This window comes from Vanessa atalanta, chromosome 17 (assembly GCF_905147765.1).
Source record: "Vanessa atalanta chromosome 17, ilVanAtal1.2, whole genome shotgun sequence".
Taxonomy (NCBI): domain Eukaryota; kingdom Metazoa; phylum Arthropoda; class Insecta; order Lepidoptera; family Nymphalidae; genus Vanessa; species Vanessa atalanta.
In genome coordinates, this window is record NC_061887.1 from 7,032,993 (window position 1) to 7,054,400 (window position 21,408).

Genomic DNA, 21,408 nt, shown 5'->3' on the forward strand with positions numbered 1-21,408 from the left:
TCACCGCCGAGCACGAGATGAATTATAAACACAAATTAAGCACATGAAATTTCAGTGGTGCCTGCCTGGGATTGAACCCGAAATCATCGGTTAAAATGCACGCGTTCTAGCCACTGGGCCATCTCGGCTCATACATACATACATATTTAAATTATTTTTCACATGCTCACAATAAGAGAAAACTTAAACAAGATAATGTCTATTGGTAGAACTATTTTTTTATTAAAACTGCAATGTGAAAGTGTAACTAAAAATATGTCCTGATTTTGATTTATGACCTGCCCATTAAATAGGAATTTGCAGTTCTTAGCAAATGAAATAATTTATCATTTTAATTGTATAACGTCATCGGACGAGAAAAGCGTCTGAGACACGGGCTCGACCTAATTCAGGTGCTTGTATCCTTCGAATTAAATATACGTAATTATTATATTGAATACAGAAAAAAAAAATGAAATTAGATACACTTTGGCGATACTGAATTTTTTTTTTAACATTTATTTTAGTAACAAATTTAAACCAATAATATAAATTATTATTTTTACTTAAATGATCAGGCTAGATCAACAAATATGGGGTTCGGAAGATGAAGACGATGTAGATGAAGAGAAAGATAAGAAAGATAAAGAAGAACGCGGTAAGGGTGAAAGTACTGGCGAGAAAGAAATGGCAGCGAAGGAACAAGAGCAGGGTACGGACGACGGGAGCGAAGGCAAGGAGAAACAAAAGAAGGATATCAATGAAATGAAGGAACCAGAAGTTGACGATGATCATGTTAGTCATTTGAAATAAAATTACTGTTATATATCTTCTAATATTTTGAAGTAATGTGATACAAACACGAATAGCAACAATTTGGATATCAACGGTCTACATTTCAATCTATACCTAATATTTGTTTATTTTTTGATAAGAATCAAATGAAAATCAGTTTTACCCCCACTTTTAAGTTAGGTTGGGGGTTAAAACTTTTTTAATATTTTAAAAATACATTATATAGATAGATATGACATATCATCCGAAATAATCAATACTGAACGTATCAACGCGTTTATATATTTATAAATGTTGTTGGTTTTTTAATATTATAGATTGATCCATATCATGGTAACGAACAACAACTACCTGAACCGGAAGACTTTGAAATGCCGGATAACATGAATGTGGACGGTGAAGATGGGGACGATGACAAGGTGAGGTTTGAATTTTGAAATATATTTGTTACAAATGCTTAAACATAGATTTACTTTGTGGTAGGGCTTTGTGCAAGCCAGTCTCGCATATAGATATCACTCATCATATATTCAACCGCCAAATAGTAGTACTCAGTATTGTTGTGTTGTTGTGTTTCGGCTTGAATTTCATGTTAGCTCCCAAGGTTGTTGACAAATCGGCGTTGTCAGAATGTTTAATATATCTTACAACGCCATTGTCTCTGGTAGTGACCACGTACCATCACGTGACCCATTATTTCAAAACTTTTAGCTTTAGTATAAGTGCTTAGAGTAATACTACTATTTTAATAGTATTAAACATATAAATCGTTGAAATTAAAGGATGGTGAAACAGAAACGGAAAATCCATTTGAAATCGATACAATGAAAGAAACAATTCAAGAGGAGGAGGAAAGTAAGGAAAAAGAGGAAAAGGGGAATAGAGACGGTCTTGAAGTGTCTAGTGATGAAGAAGATGGTGAAGGAGAGGACGGTGAGGAACAGGTACGTACTTGACTCATAACCCAATACATAAACAATCAGTTATCTTATAAATTTATTATTAATATACATAACACTGTTATAAATTTCAGTTGGTAAATATTTAATGACGTATTAGACGCTAATTTAGCTCGACACACTGAAAACGTTATAGTCAATAAATTCTTGTTGCAACGTATTTAAAAAGTGTTTGACGATTTAAACTGTTGTTACAATTATAATTATTGATTACCGGTTTGTATCGAAGATGACTGAGCGACGGTTATGGAAATAACAACGATTGACTGACTGCTCTGACTGACTTATTCTATTTTAGTGAATATTATCTATAACTAGTAACCTATCAAACAAATTAAAACAGATTCTGTTATATAATAATTCACGCGATACTAATGGATTTGACGATGATGATTGATGATAGAGATTCAGTTTATACATAAATTTATAATTAGTTAATAATGAAACTATTTTTCTTTTTGTTTCTAATTCGTTAAAATTATTTTTGTCTTCGGTATATATAAAGACAATTGTCTTTATATTTATCATAGTTAAATGTATCGATATTACGTGAAAAGAATCAAAATATTATGAATATTAATTTCCATAAATGAAATTTGTTTATTATACAATTTAAATAATTTAGAGAAATCTTAAAATTTTAGTTGGTAAATAACATCGTTTTATTTAATATTATAGAATAAAGAAAACCCGGAACAAAACGATGAAGATGATAAGTCAAAGGAAAATAACGAAACCGATGATGTAGACGAAACAAATGATAATACTAAACTGGATGAGGAAAACCCAGACAAGGAACCTGAACCTGAAATGGGACCGGATGAAAATGAACCAGAATCTAAGGAAGATGAAAACCTGCCAAAGAATCCTGACAGTATTGATGAAGAGGATGAGAAGCAAGATAAACAACACGAAGCTAATCCACAAGCTAACCCTTCAAATGATGATGCTTCTGCTGAAGATAAGGTGGAAAACGCAGAAATGGAAAGAGGAACGAATGATAATGTTGAGACCAATACTGAACAAGCTAAAGACGAAGATGCAGCGCCGTATGTAAGTTAATACACACTTCCTTTACCTCTAAAATTATCAAAAATATTCAATATTAATAATTCTAATCATTTATATCCTTTGGCTACAATAAAATATTTTGTAACTCCGAGAAACGCAAGTGTAGCCTGGTTTTTTTTCAGTCGTATCGATTTATATTTCCATCTGATTACAGCAATTAAGGTACAGTAATTATAATATGTTTCGCTTTGTTGGTTAGTCCCCTTGAGACTGGCGCCGTCGCAGAAATTGACTAGAAAGTAACTATAGTTAACATAATTTTTATGTAATTATATTAACATTTCCCATTAATTTTCTAATTAGGCCTCCTCTCCCTTTGAGGAGAAGGTTTTGGAGCATATTCCACTACGTTGTTCCAATATGGGTTGTTGGATACACATGTGGCAGAATTTCGTTAAAATTAGACTTAAGCAGGTTTCCTCACGATGTTTTCCTTACCGCCGAGCACGAGATGAATTAGATACCCAAATTACGCACATGAGAATTCAGTGGTGCTTGCCTGGGTTTGAACCCGCAATCATCGGTGAGATGCACTCGTTTTAATCACTGAGTCATCTCGGCCTTTACTTGCCACATACATAAAAATGCCATTACAATTAACACAGGAACAAGCTCAAGAACAAGTAGGTGAAGATATACAGTCCACGGGAAGATCTGAATTAGATAAAAGTGATAAAGGACATCGTGGTGAAAAGCAAGCGGCAAGAGCAGAGAGGTCGCAAGACAATCAAAAGAGATTTGAGAACAAACCGGGTAAAACCGATCAAGAACGAACACTCGGTATGCTATCTTAGAATAAAGTCGATTTAATTGATTCATCTCTTTTAGAATTTAACATTTTTTTTATTTTTCATATAAAGGTGATGTCAATGAACAGAAACACAAGAAAGCACACACATTAAATGTAGAACAGGAGGACGCAGAAGAAGGCGTTGAACCCGAACAAAACAAAGATCAAGAAGCAGACGCTTACCAACATGTTAAACAAGCAAAGAAAGATGACCTTCAGGTAAGTAATTCAACTTGCAATACAAATATATTACTTAATGAGAATTGGTTTGGTATAATTGGATCGTTTTTTTAAATTCCGAATTCTATAGTATTATAACAAAATAATTTCAATTATATTTTTAATAATCGAGAAGTCGCACGGATAAAATATGATGCAGTTGATGGTAAATGGTAACATCCCTTTTGGGTAATGACATTATAAGAAATATTATCCATTCTTACTGAATGGGGAACAAAACACGATTAATTTATACTGTTTTCATGAATTTTTAGGTGGTTGATGCTGCGACAAAAGAACAAGCGGATGAACAACCTACAATGCAGCAAGAAGATAAAGAATCGGAAAAACTAAAAGAAGATGAAGAAGTTCCGATGGATGTAGACGATGATGATATTCAGGTTAAAATATATTTTCCGATAGCCATCTTTTACCAGTTGTACATCTCTCTTAATTCGGAATATTTCGTATTAATAAAAAATACGAAACAAAATCCTGTTAGATTTTCCGTATCATAAGGCAATTTTTTTTAATTTACAGGTAGAGAAATCGGAAGAAATTTCATCTGAGAAAATGAAAGATGGCACAGACAAAGATAAAGAAAAAACTGGAAATAAGAAAGACGGCGGCGAGGAAGCTACCGGCGAAACCGGTATCGAAGTGGAAGGAGATAATATATTAACAGTCAATGTACCGAGGGGAAGGGAAACTACTTATCATACTAAGTAAGTTATTTATATATTAATCATGAGACGTTTGACCATTCGGCCAACGGTGGCACCATTCTATCTTAATGGCTAACTACCTACACAGAAGATATCATAATGCAGAAGTGTAGACACCGGTTTATAGTCTCAGACTCACAGTCGGATGAGATGGCAAGAGTTCAGGCAACTGAGTATTTCTTGACAGCCAAATTAAGACCCAATAAATTTTCTTTGACTCAACTCGAAATCAGTAACCTAACAGTATAGTCACCAGATCAACGGAGCTTTTAATATAAACTTCCATCAAATTATTTACTCACAAAAATAAATGATGATATTCTAGACTCGAGGAAACACAGCAACATGCGGAAGACATCACGGTCGAGGAGTACCTGAGCGTCCGGCAGTGGCTGGAGCGCGGCGGCGCGCAGGGCGGCGCGGGCGGCGCGGGCGCGGTGGGCGCGGCGGGCGCGTGGCGCGGCGTGTGGCGCGACTCCGCCGACGCGGCGCGCGCGCTGTGCGAGCGCCTGCGCCTCGTGCTCGAGCCCACCGGCCGCTCCCGGAGAGCCGGTACGTGGCGTCTGCACTATTTATTTATATGCGTGTTCACCTGCGTGTTTAATCGTACCAAATAAAAACCTGACCTGACTATACAATATACTATATTGTATAGTCAATTTAATGCAGATTATAACAATGCAGCTATTACTTTTACATGCATATATATACCAATTTATTAAATAAATCATATGTAAAACATTCAAAATGATATTTCAGGTGATTTCCGAACCGGTCGTGCGATCAACATGCGACGTGTGATCCCGTACATTGCGTCGCACTTCCGTAAGGACCGCATCTGGTTGCGCCGGACCAAACCCGCCAAGCGAGAATACAAGATCGCTATCGCTATCGACGACTCCAGCTCGATGTCAGACAACAGGAGCAAGGAACTGGCCTTTGAGAGCTTGGCCTTAGTTTCTCAGGTGAACAATATTACTATGTTAAATATGAATTAATTACTTATAATAACTGATTTGAAATGTATAACATATGCCATTATTATATTTATATCTGTTAATCTTATGACTATATAAGTCAATGTACTACCACTGTGTGCTATACATTAGATTAATCATGTGATATTCATTTTATTTATATTTTAATCAGGCATTGAATCTCCTCGAGTCAGGCGACCTAGCAGTATTAAGTTTCGGCGAAAAACCGAACTTATTACATCCGTTCACGGAACAATTCTCAGAACATTCCGGCGCAAAGATTTTGGAAAAATTACGCTTTGAACAGACGAAGACAAAAATAGCCCAATTATTAGATTTCTGTACAGTCATGTTCGACCAGCAGTCTGTGAGGAGTGACGCCTTTAATGCGAAATTACTGGTCGTAGTCAGCGACGGTAGAGGAATATTTTCTGAAGGAGAAACGAGAGTCATACAAGCTGTTAGACGGGCGAGACAACAGGGTATATTTTTGGTCTACGTGATTATCGACAACCCTGATAACAAGGTGAGAATTCGATGATTTGCTGAAATTATTAATTGGAATAAAAACAACACATAAATTAATATTTTAATCATTTACTTGTGATTTTGAAATGATTTTATTTGAGGACAAAATTTCTTTCTCTTTAAAATTTAAAACATTTCCGGCTCTAAGTTTCACAATTTAAAGAGACAATCTTTATTATTTTTAGGATTCGATAATGGACATCAGGCGGCCACTCCTGGATCCAGTCACCAACACATTTTCAGGATTCGTATCGTATTTGGACACATTCCCGTTCCCATTTTACCTCATACTACGGGACATGAGCGCTTTACCCACGGTTTTGGGAGACGCTTTGAGGCAATGGTTTGAACTTGCTGCGAATACTGCGAGCTAATAGACTCTAAGAATTTATGTAATTATAATGCTAGTTTGATCAAACAGAAATTCATAATTATACGCCTAAGATAATAGACTTAAATTTAATTAATAAATGCAATTCGTATGTATAATTTAAATTTCTGTTTCGTCACTCTTTTTTACGATAAGTTAACAAAAGGCCAAGATATATAAAGTTTATGTCCAAAAATAAATTTATTTTTATTAAGATAAAACATATTTGTTTTTAGTATAAGTACAATTGTCAATCATTCACTATTTCAAAGTAAAAAAAGTATTATACCTAAATCTATATGTAAATTACTTTTTGTAACAATAAAAGTAGAGTGGAAAAATATGTGTAGTGTTTTTTTTATTGGAAATGGATTCTGAAAGTTTCATCCTTATATAGGCACGGCAGTGCCCACGCCAAGTTTTACGCAGCCGTAACATCCTTTTCTTGAAGCCAATCAGGGCAATTCGAACCTGTAATTTGGCTCGGGACAAGACGAGAAGCTTGAATTTTCAGTATTGAATAGGACATATGAAGACTAGCTATGTCCCCAAATTATATAAAATTTAAACAAAAATTATAAACTCGACAGTCGAAGTTCTCTAATTTTGTTACTTACTCACCGACCATAAAAATTCCAAGGTATTTCCAAAACCCATAAATATCAAGTTTGGAAGCACCAATTCTGTTGAATTGGTGCATCCACAGATACTAAATAAAATAACTGACTTGATTTAACATAAGATCTCACAACTTTGGACGACTGTGTTGCGAAACTTGCATTTTTTTAGTGTTATGTTTTTGAACGAATAATTTATAATTCTGACAATTTCAATGAGGTCTTATATAAATAAACTAGAATTAGATATTATTGTGGGCTACCGGTATGCACCAACTTATTTGATTATATACCACGGATCAAATTAAAAATTATTGTATTAATATAAATTAACGCACACTTTTTAGCATGGATTAATTAAAATATCGTAGTTGTAATAATTTCAGTTCAAAGTTCCGATTATAATTTCGCATTCAAATTACTTTTTTCACGAATCCATAATAAATGTCATACATTAGTCAAGATTATGAATCAATGTTTTGATGGGTATTAAATAAAAATCAAAGATAAAAAATATTATTGTATATTTGTCAACCGAATATTAAACAATAATGTTATCTTTCGCTTAGTTTTTCGAAAAATAACAGTAACAGTACGCTCTCGACGTGTTAACATTTTAGGCCTATGTTATGATTATAAATAATTAAACCGTGACCTTATTTTAGAATTTTTGCGAACAAATTTTTTCAAACAAACTATATCTAATATGAAAAAATACCTTAAATTAAAAATGTAACGGTTTCATACGAAACAATATACATAATATAATCAATGCACCTCTTACTTACTATTTTTCCTAATATACATACAAAATATTACATAAACGATTTATAAATGAATGCAATTTAAACTACATACATTATGTAAACCATATAATAAAATTCAACAATCGTAATAGCAAAATATGAACTATATTTAAAAGTTTATAATATAATAGGCTAACTCATGTAAAGTATTAAATATGTATTGACATAAATGACTAAGCCTAACCACCGGACCTAGACAACTTGCACATCGATTGACGTATTCGCTTGTAACACCAAAATGTATATGTCATAAGTATTTGATTGGACGTTATCAAAGTTGATAGAAGATCGATCGAAATCGCTTTGACTCGAATCGAATGTGTTTGTCTAAGCTCAGCAATGTAAATGTGTTAGAACCATGATTGGTAATGTTTACACTTGTGTTGTTTCGATTTTATTATTATCAATAGAATAGATAGATAGCCAAACCGTTTAATTCCACATGTCATAAAATGAAATCAAACAAATTGTAGTGACTAATTTTAGTTTCAAAATTATCCAAAAAAAATAGTTGTTCATGCATTAAAATAAATGAATATTAGTATAGTATACCAAGAGGTGTATGTAAAATTTCAGCTCAATCAGTCAGTGCAACTGATTTAAATTTAAGGTTGACACACACACTTAAATTAAGTTAGATAAATGCTTGTAAAGATTTATATAAATTTTAATTATTTTTTATTGTGATATTATGTCTAATATCCCTGAATATTGAAAAATTCAACACAGTAACTAGTCATTGGAAAAACCTACGAGTTTCATATGATATTCATACTTACCAATTTGTTGACCCTGATATAAAATTGCTTCAAATCTAACAAATTTATTTACCTGATTGCCTCGATATATTATGAGATTACAATAATAACTTACTTTATGTAAGTTTTCATTTCAAAATTAAGTTGTAAAGGTGTTCAACATTATAACATAACTATGCTTTAATATATATTAATAACATAGTTTTATGAGCGAAACTCACAAGTGTAAACATAAAGTAAATAAATAATATGAATTAAATTAAAAACGATGCCCGTTCAGAGTATATTTGAGCGTTTTAAAGCTGTTTAGCATTTTATATTTACATCTAGAAAAAATGTTATTGAAATGGTTTTTTATATAAAAATATATTATATCGGTTGAACTCACTGGATTTATAAAATACATAGAAAATTTTATCTAATGTTAAAGTAGAAGGCCATCTCGGTGTTCATTTCGGTGATGATATCACATACACTAATAGACACTACGATGTTATTATTAATACATAGTTTATTAAAAATAACCACATAAATTTACTTTAAAAAAACTTACCACAAACACTTCTACATACCGACCAAATCATATAAGATAAATAACTTTTATTATATCCTCTGTCTTTTTCATATTTTTTACCAAATAATACTATATTATATGATCTATTCAATAAATCATTATCCTTAATAAAAACCATTTTTTTTCTTCTGTATATTGACAGACAGTAATATAATCTGTAGCTGATATGATTATATTTTATATTATCTGTTATTTCTATTAATTTAATTAATTCTGTGTATATTAGAATGAAGCTTTTGGGTTGCATTATCATAACGACGTAGCCCACGGCAATATTATTACTAAAGTGTAAAATTATAATAATTTATGTAAATTACATATCCTGTACTGGGACATTGTTGCTTATTGCTTTACTTGGTATCCTTGGACGAATGGTTATTAGTTTCTTCAGTCTTTTCACCGTCACTGTAGAACTTTGGCTGCAAAAAATAATTCGATTTTATTAATAGTACTGGCCTCCCAACAAACGGACATCGGATCTTACAGAAAATTTACAAAAAAGTGTAGTGGGTTATATAAGCGTGAGTGTGAATATGATCATAGACAAACTAATACATATTAATTTATGTCTTAGATCATCATTATACAGCTTAATCTTGCGTGTAACTATTTATAAGCTTATGTAATTTTGACTGTTTTTATTTATTTTTTTATTTGTCGACATTTATGAAGAAACTACTATATTTTTAAGAATATATTTATGTTTAAAAACTGTTTTGTAAATAAGGTTTTATGTAATCCACATATTCAACCGAATTAAATATAGTATACTAGACTGTATGCCACCAATATTATATGCATGCAGCTTAATCAGTTTAGTGGAGCTGGTTATAAATTACTAAGGTTTGACATATTTTCAGCTTGGAAAAATATACATCGCCCATTAGTGGCGTTAAAATAGAGTACCGAGTTTCCTATCCGTTTCTTATATCAGACGACTTTAGACTTGTGACAAGTGTATCGACTGTTTCTTTTTGCACATTTTATTTCGGACACTTTTAAGCGTGGACCCGAAGTTCATTTATTGGAAGGTCTATGTTGAATTACAATGACTATGAAGGGTTTTAAAAAAGGGATACATTAGGCAGTGAGTGGAAAAACAATAAACACGAATAATTGTTTGAATAAAACTCATAACACTAAAGCAACTTCAAATTTCCAAACCAGAAGGACCTTATTTTAATCAGTACTATGGAGAACAAACGTTATTTGATTGAATTGAATAAAGTGTTATATAGGGCCATCTATTAAAATGGGAATAGGCATGAAAGCCAAATGTTTATGCAATCATTAAAAAATAAAAAAAAAAACACTTCACACGATTAGTAAAAAAATACAAATCAACTTACAAATTAGGATTAACATACTCTTCTTTAGGTTTAAATAAAATAAAATATCGCGTGACATAATTATTTAAAACAATGGTCTGGATTATTATGAATAATTATATAAATTTTATAAAAAAAAAATCATAAAAAATATCTGTTTGATTTGTTTCAATAAAAATATTTAATGTAAACGACCAAATAGCAAACTACATAACATTAAAAATAACAACATATGAGAGGTGAACTGTTCCCACATAACACGAACGCGTGGAATAATACACACCATGAACAAAACCATACAAACAAAAAAATCAAGAAGCGTGATTAATCTAGCATTTTGCTCGACTTACACAATATCAACATGTACTATACTGTCGTGACTTTATTTCCGAATCCGTTTTTCACACCGTTATAACTTGTAAAACCCTAAAAATAAGCATATTTTAAAAGCAGAGTGATAAAACTTTAATGTGTTAACGTGTGGTCGGAACACGAATCTAGCTCACACCTCAGTGACAGAACATCATTTAAAGTGGTGATGCTTTTTATATGATACCACTATTTCAGTTGTTTTAATTAACTTTCAGTAGCTAATACAGCCCCTTGTTACAATAATAAAAGTACATTTTCCTCGGAAATCAAGCTGCATTTAGAACAGAGTTGGTTTTAAATTTATCATTATCTTATTGATTGACACAAAAGCGTTGTAAATGCTTCCTTTATAAGAAGCAGCAGTATATTGTTAGTCTATGTCTACACTGGTACACTCATTGTTGTTACATAGTTGTTGAGTGCTAGACAACGTATATCCTATTTAAAATACAGAAGGAGTAAAGACAAATAAATAACCTTGACATTTAATTGACCCGATATAATTGGTCGATGGCTTGAATAATCTATGGTAATAAATTCGTCTTGAATTTCCTTTGGACGTAAAGGGTCGAGTGTAATAGTGATGTACTTTATACAGGGTTATTGTTTTATTTACATTGGGTATTGTTTTTATTTAATTTTGTGGGAATTTTGAAAAAGAGAGATTTTTAAGCCGTTTTCGTTCATGTTCTAATACGAATTTCCATCAGCATCATGTGTGAACATTTTTTATCTGTTGCTCTTAAATAAGTTCCTAGTTGTAACTTTTTGGACAGCCAAGAATACAGTAATGTTAAAAAAAGACAAGTTTCATAACGATTTTTTTTAAAGATATTTTTGTGGAAAAAAACTCAAACAATATTGAAATAATACCTTTTTCCGTCACGCATTTTTAATTTTGTACCGATAATTATTGTTTTATTATTGATAAATAACCAGTTTTTAATCGTTTTTATAAATCAGAAGAAAAATGAGATTTAAATTGATACTTTCTTTTAAATAAAATTTTAAGTTGCATTTTTTACTTATTTTGAAAGAAGCTAAAAACATGATAGCTCAAAAATAGTTCACTTTTGCATGATACATATTATAATAAAATGACCGTAAATAGTCATCCTTAGCACCTCCTAAAGGGAATTACCAATACCCGAATAAAGAACCCTGTATAAAGGTACATTAATCAAGAACCGTTTTATAGTGCACGATGTAGCGGAGGTATTAGCTATTATTATGGAATATGGTAAAATTCAGGTTTGTTTATCTTTACTCCTTCTTCAATTGGAATATGGTATAAGTGAGTGCTTCCAATTTACGCTCTGAGCCTGTATGTGTGAGTCTTTGCGATGCCGTAGGTATGTATATCTCACCTCGTCATGTTTCTGGTCGGGCTGCACTCGGTCGTCGTCGTCGTCACTGTCGTCGTCTCCCGACGAGTCGCCGCCGGAACCTGCACCCGTGATCTCAGCTTTCACTGCGACACCGATATGAGGTTAAGTTAGAAATTAGTAGAAAAGATGCGTTGCTGAAAAATCCTTAGTGTATTGAGTGACATGTTGATACTAAGTTGATAAAAACATTATAAGAGTATATTAATTATAGATTGGAATTTCGTATTTGGAAAAGTATTGCATATAAGTATACATGCCATTGTGTGTGGATATGAACACGTATTCAACGTGTCCTGTAATGGATGTGTGCGTACAAGTGTGCTATGCGCGTACGTAATGTGTGTCAATGTATGCGTGCATATCCAACGCGCGAGTATTGCGTGCGTGTGTCAATGTATGCGTGCAAATCTAACGCGCGAGTATTGCATGCGTGTGTCAATGTATGTGTGCATATCCAACGCGTGAGTATTGCGTGCGTGTGTCAATGTATGTGTGCATATCCAACGCGTGAGTATTGCGTGTGTGTGTTAATGTATGCGTGCATATCCAATGCGCGAGTATGGCGTGCGTGCATAGAGGTGTGCGTGCACTCACTGGGCGCGGGCGGCTGCGCGGGGCGCGCGCGGTCGCGGGTGAGCTCGTCGTAGCACTGCAGACACACGCGGAGCGGCTTCTCGCTCTGCCCGCGCAGCACGTACCGCTTGGACGAGCACGGCCCGCACACGACCGAGCCACATTTGCGACAGTGATGCTAGAAAAAAGTTACTTTATGTAGATATTTTGTAACGTAACGATCCTTTACGTTATAGAGACGCAGTGATAGAGAGATTTCAATCTACGCCTACACGGATACTGTAAGCACAAAGTATAATTTCTAAAAATATAATAATTAAATAAAAATTACTATAAAACAGAGTGCTGAGAAAAAGAGAAAAAAATAAATACCCTTCTGTTAAGAACAGTGAACTGTGTCTTTTTGCAGTGCATGCAAATGGCGGCTTCGTTGTCTGGCACCCACACTGCTGCGTGTTCTGATGGTGGTTGTTTCCCACCTAAAAACAATAAAAAATATTTTTTTTATGTTTCCAATTTATAATGTACATGATAGTAATTCAAGAGTATTTCTTAGCTAGCTTTTATTCGGCTATGTATAACATACTAGTTTCCCCCCGCGGCTTAGTCTGCCTATGAGGTACAAGTGTTGGGTATTTTTTCCTGGCTAAAAAGTAACCTATATTCTAATCCAGATTATAAGCTGTGTTGTCTTTGTGCCAATTTTAATTTAGATCCATTCCGCCGTTCTGGCAAGAATGAGTCACAAAAATCCATTCAAAATTTCGCATTAATATTATTACTAAAAATAAATAAATCTATATCAATATGTTCAATCCACAACACATATAACAATCCATTTTTGTAAAATGACGAAATCTCTTTATATAAATCAAATCAGTCTAAATTATTCAGTCTGAATAAAAATGGTTCCCCCACGTAAAATCATCGGCGTGCATTAGTGACACTCAACACAACACACAGTGTTTATAAGATGTCTTAGTGTGAGTGAGACGAATAACATAAAGACAGCAAAACAATACAATAATTAAAGTAATTTACGTCATATATATCACAAAGTTAATTAAAAATTATATATGTATTATTATATATGACCACTTACTCTTTCTTAGCAAGTCCTCTATACATTTCTCTATGTGGGCCATCCATTCTTCTTTTTCTGTTGCCGTGGCAGCGTACACAGCAAAAGATTTAGATGCAGTCCGGATCAGCCAGCCATTGCGATATTCTAAAATAAATATTTAATTTTAGATTAATTAATTGTAATTATATAAAAAACTGTACATTTGTATGAAAACTCTTGTAGAGGTACATATTAAGTTCAGATCAGAGTTACAATGTGCATCTCTGATTGAGAGTTCCTTATCCAGCCCGAGTATATCCCTTTAAATTAAATATAAATTAAGCAATCATTTGAAATGTTTTATTTAGTCATTATAAATGTTCTACAAATAAATAATTTATCATATAAGTAAAGGTTAAATAGTTTCATTGACAAACAAATTAAATCTCCTAAGTGATTAAAATTCGACCATAATTATCCCAAAAAATTTATGAGAACACACACACACAACAGTTTGCATGTTTCGAAAGTTTCAGTTTTCCAGGTTCTTTTATTGATAACGCAAAAGCTCGTCAATATCAATCAAAAGAAAAAAATTAATATAACTGTTTTGACTGCCTATTTACATAAAGATATATTTATTTGAATTTAGTATATATATTTACCCTTGAGATAAGCTGTGTCAGTCAACCTTTATACAAATATGTGGTATGCAAATTTAATATAAATATTTATAAGTTCAAAGTTGACTCACTGACTCAACCACATAAATATCAATGCCATTAATATAGAAAAAGTGATAACGATATAGTGTGATTCATCACAACAATGAGTCATAATTAGGGTTTTTTTTTGTTGTATTTTCACTTTTAGTGAATATAATATAATTATATGAGACAATTTGAGAAGGAAATGGATCAAGGCATTCCTAATTTTATTTATATCAAGCTTTATGCGTATCTGCCCGGATGAGAATCCACTCATTATTCCACATAAAAATGTTATATTGCTATGTTCCTAGTTTAAAAGTGAGCAAGAGAGTAAATATATACATGACAAAAATAGAAATAGGCTCTATAAAAATCCACTGTCAAGTTAATGGTGTATCGGCATGGATGATATCTTTGACATTTTGATTACGAAACATATATCAAGAATGGGATGTATGGTCAGAATGTACTCTATAACAATTGTATCAGATTACTCGTGTTTATTTATAATAGTAGAGCCTTAATATTCAAAAATAATTAAAAAAAATAGTTTTACTGTATCAATTATGCAATTTTTTATCACATTTAATTTTTTAAACAAAATTAAAAGTTCATCATAGATTTTATATAATAAGAAATTATTAATAATAAGGAAAATGAATTAGGTAAAGCTTATCAACACAAACAACTGGGGTAATGATTTGATTTAAACAAATATTAATCCCTAACACTAATAAGAAAAATAATAGTTTAAAAAACATGTGAAAGAACATGTGTAGACAACCTGTAATATAAGTCTTTTTTTTAACCTGGCCAGTCTCTTAGAAAAAAATGACTAAATAGTAGTGTTGTCATTGGTCATTAATAGGTCAATTTTCAAAATTCATGTGATGTCTTGAAGATGATGAAAATCATCTTGAAAGATTCCCTTACTTAGATAAAAACAGGTCAAGCTAATAAAAGCTTACTAAAAATAGAAACGGGGCTCATGTGATCCCTGTGAAGTGAACGAGATATAATAATATACTGCCAAGATAATCAGTTGAATATAGCTATTTAACTTTCACCATGGTAAATTGTGTTGCTACTTGGCTAAGCATGATTCTAATTTTGTTTCATCAATTTGCATCAAAGCTGAAGTCATAAGTGATAAAAATCTTGTGCAATGGCAGAAATAATACCTAACAGTAGTCATATATTAATAATGTAGTAATCATTTAGTCTTAAAAAAATTGTTGGAAATATAAAATGAGTTAAATCTATCTACTGGCTTACAGCATTAGGAACTGTCAACTTGCTAGACATTAGGGATTTGTTGAGATCTTAAGTAGAATATTTTCAGGGCTCTTTTACGATCCTTTGATGACAATTTCTATGACAAAATATAGAAAAAAATTCAAGTATTACTGAAGCTAAGAGAGCTCAACAGAATACTACTTAGTAGCTGATATATATTTTGTTTGAAGACTATGTTATTATACACTGAGACCTATATTGTTCTAGATCACGATGTAATTATTTCACAAATATTATTATATACTGTTATAATTGTCTCTTATTAGATCTTTCAATCAGATGAAAATAATAAACTTGCATATGAGATTATTTTTTACTAAACAAAAACCAAGATATGGTGTTCGTTCTAATCCAGTGAGTTTATTAAAACATTGGCTCTATTTAGAAATAAATACAGTACTTACGCCCTTCATCTTTTAGTGATTCCAATTTGACTTCCTCCAGAGGTATAACATGTTGTTTGTTATACTTCTTTTTGTTTATTACTATGTTGCCATATACAAGTATGTCATTGAATAGGAAAAACTGACGAGCTTTGGGCTTTTTCCGGCACATTTTTGTTAGGACACCTTCACCTACAAGCACACGGCCTTGTTCTGCTAATGGCTGTGAAGATACACATATGTTAATTATTATTAATAATTTATTATATATGTAATCAAATCAACAAACAAATGAAATTGAGCCCATACAGCATATCTTTAACTTTCATTTACTACACTTATACAAAATAAAGGTTTTAAATATTTTGCAGCATTTGTTGCAGTTTTACATTAACAAGTGGAAATAAAAATAGCCATATTATAATATATATTATCTAAACAAATCAGTTAAATTTGTGTACTAAGCATAATCATAAAATAAATATGAATCTATTTCATACGAAAAATATATCAAGCTGATAAAAATGATAACATTGACCGAACCCACCAATCATACTTACTGAAAAATTATCTGCACTGTTTGTCGGTTGATAAAAGGGAATATAATATAGTGAAGTTTTAAACTTTCTTTAAGTACTTTTTAGAGTTATGTAAATAAATATAAAAACACACCTGTCCCGAACTGCCGAAGCAGTTTTCCACCATAGCGATTCTTCTAGCATTGGCTTCACTATTTACTGAAAAAGGAAAAACAATCTTGTACAATTGTGGTGCAGCATCAAAGTTTGACGTCAAAGGAAAGTAGTAAGCGAACAAACAATGATACCGATTATCCACTTAACGAATAACAAATAACTCAATATGTTGAAAACAATGCAAAAGGGCCCTTCTTATGTGTCAAATATAAAAACTAATAGCCTACCTAAGCGGTCCACCATTATCGAATTTTTATTCAGTTTACACAGTACAGAGACACGATAAAGATGAGAAAAATGTGTCATTCATGTTTGATGACAATGTTGCCACCCTCATTTAGTATTCGCTTAGAATAAAGAAAGTTTCATAATATCTCCAAAATAATTAAGTTAAAATTACACAGATGGCTTATGATGGAAAAACTCTATCTGTATTTTATTATAAATGATAAATTTTTTGAAAATTAACGTTAGATTTCATGAAAATTGTTATTTTCAAAATTTGAAACTGATTTTTATATTATTGTGTAACCCATGACAATTATATAAAATAAAACTTAACTTTATTAAAATAACTGTTAATGCTAATTGGTTTTAATCGTATGATAAAAATATTATAATCAATGAGTGTTAAAATTGTTTATAATTTTATACTCTACACCATAGATATAAACGATCATGTGAGTGTCCATTTTTTTTGTGGTTTTTGACACTTGCTGACAGACAGTGGTCGATAAAATAATATCAATTGTTCGTAATTTTATAAAATAAACGAGCAAAATGGCTTGCAAACTCTGTGGTCCAAAACTTTCTCTCTGCGGGCTAGTTTTGAGTGTCTGGGGTATCATACAATTGGTAAGTAAAACTGATCCATACACTTGAGGTAAAATTACAAATAATCTGATAAATACTTTAAAATTTCAGACTTTGATGGGCGTTTTCTACTTTAATGGAGCTGTAGCTCTCTTAGAAGATTTACCACTTGGAGAAAATCACCACAGCATTGAAGATTTCGTAGCTGAAGTGAAAAATGGTTATTCTCAGGCAAGTACTTTCCAACATCTTAGCTAGCCCATTCAATCATATCATAATGATTTACATATATATATATGCATATTACGAAGTTTTAGTAAATTTTATAGATTTTGAACATAGCTTAAAAATTGGTGTTAACCAGATCTTCAACTCATAAATGTCATAGTATTGGACCATTCTAAGGAATATTTCAGTTTTATGAAAAGAATATCTTCTTGCTGTAAAAATGAGTATAATTTCACATAATATAATTTACAAAACAAATCAAATATGTTTTCTTTAACATTCAAATAACTTATGAACATATTAGAATTTATGAAGGTTTTATGTGAAAACCCATCATGGTATGTACCCATAAAACATTAAACCTACTTACTTATTAGTAAGATAAGTAGAAAAAGAATTGCAAAACCATTAAAATGAACAAAACACTTAATAATAGTAATATGTTAAATTTTTATAAATTTTATTGTTAATTATTTGTAATTTTGTATAAAAACAACAATTATTTTATTACAGAATGCATACAACTGCTGGATTGCTGCTCTGCTCTATGTGATCACTCTTGTAATATCTGGTCATCAATTCTGGATGAACAATCGTTCTTCAGTTAGCATGTAAACATACAAAGTACTTTATAAGTACACCTCTGTGTTTACAGCTCCATTCCATTTAATTTGATTAGAAAAATAAAATACCCAATGAAATTACTCCTAAGATTCTACCAATTGTATAAAATACTTTAAATTAATCTAAATTTATTCCATGTAATGCTTATTAATTTTTAGGTATATTATTTTTCTAACCAAATGTATCTATAATATAGGTCTTGTTTCAAAATAAATATTTATTTCAGAACCATATTGGTCTGAGCAATTTAATTAAACATTTAAATCCAATATTGTATTGAGAACATTTGTCATCCAGAATATTAGTACTATATTTGAATAAAAGGTAATCGGCACTTAATAACTTTGTCAAGTTAATTGATATGGCAACCCTCGCTGATTATTTAATTTATTGCCTCTACAAAGATTACTCTTGTAAAAATACTATCTCAATAGTTTGGCAATGAAATAGTCCCATATCCTGTGAAAGTATTATGTTGTTGAATGATCGCTATAAATTGTACATAAAATAACTGTAATTATTGTAGGTACATTGTAAAATGGTTCTATAGTTTTTCTTGAATTAAATATTAATGTTACATTGGTTTTTTTCTTTTTATTTTCTATATAACAAAATATTTATTTTTATCACATTCACATGATAACAAAAAATAACTTATATTTTATTGGTGGTACAGTTTTGGCAAACAAATCTGAGTAGGTACCACCTTATCATATTTTGTATTGCCAAGCAGCAGTTCTTAGTATTGTTATGTTCTGCATTAAGGGTGGGTGAGCCAGTGTAACTGCTGTATTAGTAAGGAATGTCTTAAATTTCTTACGGCGCAAAATCTATGGGCTGCGGTCACCACTTTATCAATCACGTGGCCCATTTGCCCTTCAACCAACCTATATTAAAAATGTTATAGAATTTTTATTTATTGCGTCACTTAAAGCTAAGACAATGCTATCGTAATTTGTTGCAGAACAAAATAAGGACACAGTAAAGTCATTACTTTGGTAGAATACGTAGGTAATTATCGAGTACAAATTGTTAATTCATTAGTAATAAAATATGACAAATTCATTTAAATGTATTAAGTAACAACCAATTTTACTAACAAAATGTCAGTTTATCGCAATCGAAGAGAAACGTAATTGTTGCCCCTTAGTCATTTTCCTATGGTAATTACGCAAAGATGCAGTTGTGGTTTCGGTGTGGTATTGGAATATAATGTATCGAAACCGGTATAAACTAGTAGAGTTGGTCCCCATTTAAGATTCAGCAGATAATTATTTTTGTGAGGAATAGTCCTTATTACGATCCTATTACGATCCTTAGATCGTAATAGGATCTGGAATGTATAGTACCTAATCGTTATTACGTAGAAGAATTGGCCCATGTTAATGTCGAGGTAAAGGCCTCATCTCCCTTTTGAGGAGAAGGTTTGGAGCTTCATCACGCTGCTTCAATGCGGGTTGGTGATACACTTGGCAGATCCACTACGAGCACATGATACAAACAAATAACATTACATGTATCAAATTGGGAAATCTTAAAAAAAAAGTCTATTTTCCCGATTTTATAGGCCTTAATTAAAACTTGTTATCGATAATTAAAAAGAGATTAAATGTCATTTTTTAAAACATATTTGAGTGTCAGAAGTCGATTGATTATTAAATATCATTATTTTCATAAAATAATGTACTCTGTGCAAGTTATGCTATAAGAAGCTTAAATTTATTATAAAAATGAGTCTTCTTCTAGGTTGTGGTGTTTGTTGTATGCTTTTGAGTATATGGGCAATTCTGCAATTGGTAATAGAAATAACTACAATTATAAATTATCTTTAAGAATTTGAAATTTAATTATAGTCACATATTGAAGTGTCAAGGTACTTCTTAAGCTGTACGTACGTCGTACTGTTGCTCACTTACCAGATTCCTATATAAAGGTAAAAATATGTTACACTATAGCGGCGGCTTCAAGCCAATCTAGTAGCGAATAGTACCTTTGCTATAATTTAGGTCCGCTGCTGTGCCATGTTCCCATTTTTTGTGGTTTGATCTTATATCCCTTCATAAAATTTTGAAATAAGAAGATATTTGAAACCTAATTTTTTTTTAGTTTGTAATGGGGATTTTCTTTAAAATGGAAGTACTTGCGTTCATAGAAGAGGCGGAACCTGATCATCATGGGTATGAAGATTACGACGATTTCATGAAACAAACTAAAGAAAACTATCAATTGGTAATACAATATTGAGCCCTTTTATTATGTCATTTTTGCCAATATGTAAAAATGCTGTAATTCATTTTAAAACCATTTAAAACGTCGAGCTCATATTGAAATGTACAATCAAGACGAATACTTGTTTTTTTATTTATTTATTTGATAGGTAATTATTAACAAGTAGAGATTGTTATAGAGTATATTCATTTAATATTAATCAATTCATATAAAAATATTATATAATAACTAGAATATTCAATAGATAGTTTTTCTTCTATTTACAGATAGCTGTTAATTGTTGGGTTGCAACCTTTATTTACGTGATAACGTTGGGTTTGTCGTACATGTGTATCAAGCACGCAAAAAATAAAGAAAGAATGGCCGCTGATAACGTGCAAGATGACGAAACATACTGTAGGAGTAAAGCTAAGAGATTGTAAGATTTAACGTAGTCCTAAATATTGGTTGGTTTTTTCTACTACACCAATATTTCATGTGCATTTAATTTTATTACTAGTTTTTTTTTGTGTAATGATACTGTGGATTTAGGTTAACT

The 21,408-nt window shown here is 31.6% G+C and overlaps 4 protein-coding genes across 5 annotated transcripts in view; 3 read left to right on the plus strand and 1 right to left on the minus strand.

Moving 5' to 3' along the window:
• LOC125070675 (midasin) overlaps window positions 1-6,669 on the plus strand; it is a 29,086-nt gene extending 22,417 nt beyond the window's left edge. The window contains exons 30-41 of the mRNA XM_047680625.1: window positions 558-774; window positions 1,092-1,193; window positions 1,557-1,718; window positions 2,412-2,786; window positions 3,410-3,584; window positions 3,665-3,813; window positions 4,089-4,214; window positions 4,354-4,538; window positions 4,864-5,090; window positions 5,298-5,503; window positions 5,688-6,041; window positions 6,229-6,669. Coding sequence (XP_047536581.1) covers window positions 558-774; window positions 1,092-1,193; window positions 1,557-1,718; window positions 2,412-2,786; window positions 3,410-3,584; window positions 3,665-3,813; window positions 4,089-4,214; window positions 4,354-4,538; window positions 4,864-5,090; window positions 5,298-5,503; window positions 5,688-6,041; window positions 6,229-6,417 — 2,467 coding nt within the window. The 3' untranslated portion in view covers window positions 6,418-6,669. The remainder of the gene's footprint in view (window positions 1-557; window positions 775-1,091; window positions 1,194-1,556; window positions 1,719-2,411; window positions 2,787-3,409; window positions 3,585-3,664; window positions 3,814-4,088; window positions 4,215-4,353; window positions 4,539-4,863; window positions 5,091-5,297; window positions 5,504-5,687; window positions 6,042-6,228) is intronic.
• Window positions 6,670-7,537: 868 nt separating this feature from the next.
• LOC125070458 (pleckstrin homology domain-containing family F member 2) lies at window positions 7,538-17,305 on the minus strand. 2 transcript variants are annotated; one of them, XM_047680343.1, is made up of 9 exons: window positions 17,204-17,305; window positions 16,954-17,018; window positions 16,303-16,504; window positions 13,932-14,057; window positions 13,202-13,308; window positions 12,851-13,007; window positions 12,236-12,339; window positions 10,847-10,922; window positions 7,538-9,587 (listed from the first exon to the last, which is right to left on the minus strand). In XM_047680343.1, the coding sequence occupies exons 1-8, from the start codon at window positions 17,280-17,282 to the stop codon at window positions 10,863-10,865; spliced, it is 900 nt and encodes a 299-aa protein (XP_047536299.1). In that variant the 5' UTR covers window positions 17,283-17,305; the 3' UTR covers window positions 7,538-9,587; window positions 10,847-10,862. The 2 variants fall into 2 exon arrangements, with proteins under 2 accessions (XP_047536299.1, XP_047536298.1); XM_047680342.1 differs by lacking the exon at window positions 10,847-10,922.
• A 365-nt stretch (window positions 17,306-17,670) lies between these two features.
• On the plus strand, window positions 17,671-19,218 carry LOC125070345 (ribonuclease kappa-like). Its single transcript, XM_047680171.1, has 3 exons — window positions 17,671-17,831; window positions 17,901-18,020; window positions 18,531-19,218. The coding sequence occupies exons 1-3, from the start codon at window positions 17,757-17,759 to the stop codon at window positions 18,630-18,632; spliced, it is 297 nt and encodes a 98-aa protein (XP_047536127.1). The 5' UTR covers window positions 17,671-17,756; the 3' UTR covers window positions 18,633-19,218.
• A 1,115-nt stretch (window positions 19,219-20,333) lies between these two features.
• On the plus strand, window positions 20,334-21,379 carry LOC125070556 (ribonuclease kappa-like). Its single transcript, XM_047680467.1, has 3 exons — window positions 20,334-20,437; window positions 20,748-20,870; window positions 21,137-21,379. The coding sequence occupies exons 1-3, from the start codon at window positions 20,372-20,374 to the stop codon at window positions 21,290-21,292; spliced, it is 345 nt and encodes a 114-aa protein (XP_047536423.1). The 5' UTR covers window positions 20,334-20,371; the 3' UTR covers window positions 21,293-21,379.
• The last annotated feature ends 29 nt before the right edge of the window (window positions 21,380-21,408 follow it).